General features: G+C 49.7%; 1 protein-coding gene across 1 annotated transcript in view; it reads left to right on the top strand.

The window, feature by feature from the left end:
- The first annotated feature begins 237 nt into the window (after nucleotides 1–237).
- The window catches only part of LOC121047798, a 29,494-nt gene continuing 23,401 nt past the window's right edge, over nucleotides 238–6,330 (top strand). The window contains exon 1 of the mRNA XM_042288606.1: nucleotides 238–274. Coding sequence (XP_042144540.1) covers nucleotides 238–274 — 37 coding nt within the window. The remainder of the gene's footprint in view (nucleotides 275–6,330) is intronic.

Below are 6,330 nucleotides of genomic sequence, written 5' to 3'. Positions count from 1 at the left end.
CGTGAGGCCAACCGACTACGCCGATGTTTTGTGTCCCACTTCCACTGGCCGCTGGTTGGGCCGCTTCCTTTACCCATGTATTTTTAAAAGCAGGGGTGTCCTGCCCCGACGGGAAGCGAGAGTGTGCCACGTCACTTTCTACTTCTTTTTTGGCGATTCGGGGAAGGTTATAAGAGTGCCGGGCCAGGACGGCCGACTCTCCTGTTGCCTTCTGGCCCTTCCAGAGGAATAGTCAGGATGCTGCGTACAATCGCCGTCGCCTGCCTCCTGTTGGGTGAGATTTGGATTGTCCCTGGATTTGTGCGACTCGTTGATCACAGGACGGAGTAACGATCCATTGTGTCGTAGTAAACGCGAACGAGAAGTTATGCACCGCTTGCACTGACGTCACATCAGATACCATGGTCGTGGCCTTGCTGCTAAGTGCGTACCATGTGCTGCTGCATGCATATTGCTTCACCGAATTTGTTTTTCTCGGCAAGGATTCAAGTAGGAATTAGCCAGCTACGTGCCACGTATGGTCACTTGACAGAAGAACGACAGGACACGCCCGGTGCCCTCCACCGTGCTGCGCTTGCACGCTCAATGCTCACGAGACGCCCAAGTGTTGTCGAAGGTAGGAAGCTCGTGTTGGATGCGGGGCAATCGAAGGACCTACCCAGTGGCGTCACAAAGGGGGGGGGGGGGGGGGGGGGGGCGGACCGCCCCGGGTGCAGCGCTCAGGGGGGTGTCACGGCGGGGCACGAGAGGGGGGGGGGGGATCGCGGCGGGCCACGCGAGAGCGGAGGGGGGGGGGGGGGGGGGGGTGTCGCGGCGGGCTACCACCCCCAGTGCCGCTGACCCTCATGACGCCACTGGACCGACCTGCAGCCTGTCAGCGAGTACACAAGAGTGAGCGCAACACTTTGAGTGGCCCAGGTAAACACGCGCGCACGTGAGGTGAGAGAATCGTTTAAGACACGGGGTTTCAGAATAGGGGACCCCAACGCTTTAGATTCCCCGAGCAGCTTGCACATACGCAGTGCGAAACGCCAAGCTGCTCGGGGGACCCAATGCGTCGGAGTCTCCTATTCTCTAGCTCCCTGTATATGCTATTCTAAACTGCAACGTCCAGATAACAAAACGAAAGAATAGAACGGTACCAACGCGCTCGTTAGGAATATACACCATCCACTTAGTCACGCATTTGCTGAAAGTTACTGCTACTTGTGTTTGAAACTTAAAGACACTCCCGGATAGTCTTTCCCATAACTATACATGGCTTGCACGTGGCGTCATGACGCCGGGGGTCATTTCTACTTTTTCTTGCCTAGGGGAGCAAAGATACTACTTTCAAAAATCCCTGCAGGCAGCACTGCGCGCGTTGCATTATAGAACCCCGTTGGCCATGGAGGAGAGTGACATGGTTTCGAGTTGCACCGCCCCCTTGACGAAGTGGTGCATCTCAGCACTGCATGAATATAAATTCAACACTGAGTTGCATTGCACCCATTCATCTTCGTGAGAGCCCCCGTTGAAATACGGACCTTATAGTGGCCGTAAGAACCTGCCTAGACTTAACGAAGAGTATAGTACAGCCGGCCGCGTACCATACTTTTCAGGCGGACTGGCTACAACTCCGGAGTGCATCATGTCCCTCACAGGTCATGGATCATTAAACAGCCCAGGACATTGAGACGATAAAACAGGATAATCGGCCCTGTACTCTTCTTCTTCTTCCTTTGTCAACCTCAGTAGAAAAACCCAGAGACAAGGAGCTAAAAGGACAGAACAACACTGTCTCAAAACCAGCACAACAAAGATTTAATTAGACACTGTCTTCCTTCTTCTCTTCGCATGCCCTGGTCATCAGCAGGCGCCACATTTGAAGGTGTCAAGCAAAAGAACACGTGCGCGTCTGCAGTCTTAAGCGTCCGGTGAATACATAACCACTAGACCAATCAAAACGACGGTGTCTCATCGTCCAAAACAAACAATTAGCTCTCAAGAACGGTTTGGAACAATTTTGTCTTTACGCCGGCGTCTTTACTCTGATTTCTTTGTCAACCCGGACACAAACTTGGTACGTCGGGAGCCGCACAAAACGTTCCCCAGCATTTTATCCGTATTGGTAGGCAACACCTACGGAATAATAAATTCGAGGAAAGTCACATATTCGAAAAAGCATGCACTGTATTTAGTCGTGACGGAATTTCGTAAATTGAGGTTGGCAAATCGAAACCGAAACCATGTGCAGTGGGTCCCCAAATATGCTTTGCGCGGCACTATACGCTGCTAGAATCGCTTCGATCTTGCAAGAGGTCTATTCTGTGGTGCGAAATGTTTGCTGCAGAAGGTGCACGCCCAGCAGCGGGTTCACCAAAATGGGGGCTGATCTGACCCCAGTGCAAGTCACGCACAGACGGTGACAGGTGGTGAACCCAGTAGAGGCTCCGCCTCGAGCGCGAGGTTTCTGCCTTTGATAACACTTCGTCTCATGCGCAGCCAAAGCACGGCGGAAGGCAACGAGCACGCGCTGAAGGCTGAGCGCCTACTCAGGTCCTAACCTGTCTCCGACTATGCGGACCGCAAGTTTGTCTGCTCCTCTCGCAGGGGCTGTGTTGACGTCAGAACGCCGAGCTCTGATTGGCTCGTATTGGAAGGATAGTGGGTAGACCTCAAGGCAGCTTGCTTTGAGGTCTACCCACTATCCTTCAATCAGAGCCAATCATAGCTCGGCGTCTTTCTGACGTCACCACAACCCCCTGCAAAAGAAGCAGACGAACTTGAGCTTCGCATTGACGAAATGTGCGACCAAGAGCGTCGCTGTGGTTCACGATTGGACGAACGCTCACCATGAAGTTTTTAGCTGGATTGATTTTGACTTCATGGAAAGAAACACGAACCATACCAGAGTGTCCATTTTGACGGTGTTGGTTTAAGAATGCGATGACTCCGAGCTTTTATCATGGTTTTCACGTACATCGTCGAGCTTGGAGTTCACAACTGATGCTAAGTTGCCTATTACAGTTCGTGGCGTCAAGTCGAGGCAAATTCCGGTCGCGACGTCGCGGACGGAAATCGTAAGAGTGCGCTACCAAATCATCTCGGCGCTAATAAGCAATATAGACGCTTTCAGGCAGCTGCGCATGGGCGCCACCGTTTATTGACCTTCAATTTTTGTTTCCTCTTATTCTCTTCGCTTCACTTCATCATTGCCACAGCGGTACAGGTTATTGCCACTTTAGGTGCTACTGTGTCCTTCTCCCCATAATAGGCCTTTGTGGAGGTTAGTCAACGCTCGCTTCAGTGGCTCGGCATCTCGGTAAGACAACAGAAGGTCGGCAATGGCGGCTCAATCTGGCGCGTGTTTAAAGCGTCTATACCGATCTCACCAGCCAGTTTGACTACACCACGGCTGCTGCAATGCATCGAGGGAACTTTAGTCTTTCTGCACGTGCGACAACCTCGTTGCAGCTCTACGCGTGTATAGCACGAGATGTCACGAGCCCTCTCGTGCACTGCTGTCTGCCTCCTGTGAACTAAAGTTCTGGCGGCGTCACGCATGCGCCGAACGCTTGATGATATCGGTCTATTGCAAGCATGGCGCCCAAACTGGTGCCCAGTGAGTGCAAGCACGCGCAGCTTACGCGTGAACATACTTTTGGCAAGCTTGGAATTGCACGGGCTTGTCCGCACGAGCAGAGACATGGCGGCGGCCAGTGGCCTTGCTTGCAATCGTCTATATGCGTCTTCAAGAAAATAAGTGTTGGGAAGTACTTGAAGTAGGTTTAGAAAACGTGTACGTTACTTGAAGTACACTTTTTAATGTATGGACTTGTACTTTATTTAAAGTATTTTTTTTTCTAGTACTTTCCGAGAAAAGTGCAACCCTCGATCTCAAAGCGCATTCCCCGAATTCGGTTCGGTGAAATTAGGCTCTTTCAAGGACCATGCGCTCGACTCGTTGGCCCTTCGCAGTTATATATACACAACTTCTGCGGTCGATTACAAGAGTTCACCGAACTCTAACAAAAAATGGCATATCATCATGTGAAAACGCGCTATCGTCTTTCAAAACGTCATCCCACCATTTTTTTTCTGTGTGAGGTAAAGACGGCTATAAGACTGATACAAATAAGTGCCTTGATTGTGTTAACTAGTTTGTCTCCGAGGGTAAATCAACTACTCTGTGTCCACCTGATTTCATTCAATATTCGCCATTTCCAAAAAGAGCTGCTGCACCCCCCGATTACTTGTTATGCAATGCGTACCAGTAAAAAAAAAAAAAAAGAAAAAAGAACACTGTCTAGGGGAACGAAAGTTTGTTAAAAAGTGTCTGTACTTTACTTTGAAAGCACACTGTAGTTATAATACTTTACTTCAAGTACATTGCGTCCAACGTACTTACTACTTTGCTTGAATCACATAACCTCTGGTTTACTTTGTACTTTACTTCAAGTACAACTCTACCCATTACTGCAGAAAAGGGCTTCTGGTCGGTGACATTTTCTGCGTACAACGGCTAAGATGTACGCCCCACATCTTTTGCTGCAGCTGCCACATACCGATACAATCCGTAGTACATGGTAATGTTGTAAGGGAGGGTATAATATATTTCCTCACTGACTCCGCTGCCATCCGGCTTTTGCTAATCCCCTTAGCGTGCACGCCTATGGGACGCGAAAACGTCCATGGCAGAGGCTGAATGATGATTCTGTGAGCACACCCGTTTGCAGAACACGTGCCATAGAACGCGCGTTGAGTAACTGTGTGCATACAAATACAGAAAATAACGTGTTTCTTCACGCACCCACGTGTGCAACCAGTGTAAAGGGGTGTCCTCACTGGCTCCGCTGCCACCGTGCTTTACATGCCCAACGCCTTCACTTTACAGAACCGAACAGACAACGAAGTGGAAGGCCATTTGGCGTGACCCTAGACGTCCACGTATACTAGGCCTCGGGGAAGCAGCCACAACGCGGAAATGTCGGGGTACCGAAATGATCTCCAATTGGTTCGGTGGGTGCGGAAAAGGAAGTGGACGCGAGAGATGCTTCCTGTTGATAGGCCACCGGGCGAAACGGACAGCATCGCCGGGGGAGGAAAGTGACCGAGCTTGAAATCTTAAATGACCTGTTTCAAAAGACACCCCTCTGTTGGCGGCTGTATAATCCGTGCACAATGGCGGACTAAAACGGCAACGTCACGGCATACTTTACGCGTTTGTTCGGATTAGAAGGAGGCAAGAACACGCCCACAAAAAAGACGATGAGCTCAGTGACGTCACACTTTCGGTGCTGTGCTGGTTGATTAGTTCGTGGGCTTCTATTAGCGGCGAGATGTTTCGGTGGCGCCCTCGTTTTCTTACCTTTCGTGACGTCATTACCTTGTGAACAAGTTCAATGGTGTTTGTTATGAGGTGGAAGCCTGAAATCATAGCGCTCTCAAAGCAACACTGCCAACACCGTCAAAATTGACGTTCTTACATTCCTCTTACTTCCGTCGATGAGACATGCTTTGCTGACGACATAATCAGCATTCGGCCAATTGTGGTGGGCCGACGACAGCGGCGCTTGCTGCGCTGCGATATCTTATGGAATGACTTGCACGTGCCACAATGTTGGCTGGTCCACCATCGGTGGTTCCGACCTTCTAATGATCGACACGTGACTTTTGAAACGGGTCTATTATTTATTTCCCTAACAACTGGCAACAGGAGCATTTTAATGCTAAAATCATGGTTTTCGAGCGTCGTCTTTCTTGTTTTACCCGTTTTCAAGTTTCAATGACATACACGTAAAAGTAGCAAACGAGCGGTAGGTTGTGTGAGGTTTCGCTCTTGATTTAGCTTTAGTAGATCGGTTCTGAAAATTCGATAACGATACAATGCATGTGCAAACTGCAAAGTCGCCGGCGAAGCGTCGGGTATCGCTATCGGAGTGATTAACTAAAACTCCCGAATGAAATGGGCGTCGTCGTCGTCGACATCCTGAAAGCCTGTCGGGGTCAGCTTTCTTCTTTTCGGAGCTATGAAGAGGAACACACGCGCTTACGTCCTCGCGTTTAGATTGTAACACACAGGGACGGCGAATAAATCATGCCATAGTGACGCGTACAGGATGCGTTTCAGACTCTCTATGCGGTTGACCGTGCGTACGGAGCTTGGTTAGGAGATAATGAGGATCAACAAATATTACAAGTGCTCAGCTGTGAGCGGACAGAAGGTTACGTAACGACAACTCAATTGTCTAGAATGGATGTACGTTCTTTCATCTAGTAAAGGACCATGCAATCAAATTTATGGGTTGCCATGTTTTCTTTAAGGTATGCGTACGAAATCACTAATTA

This window comes from Ixodes scapularis, unplaced genomic scaffold (assembly GCF_016920785.2).
Source record: "Ixodes scapularis isolate PalLabHiFi unplaced genomic scaffold, ASM1692078v2 PGA_scaffold10__122_contigs__length_95168666, whole genome shotgun sequence".
In the NCBI taxonomy this organism is placed as follows: Eukaryota; Metazoa; Arthropoda; class Arachnida; order Ixodida; family Ixodidae; genus Ixodes; species Ixodes scapularis.
Note: the sequence above shows the minus strand (reverse complement) of the source record. Positions and strands in the feature narration are given on the sequence as shown.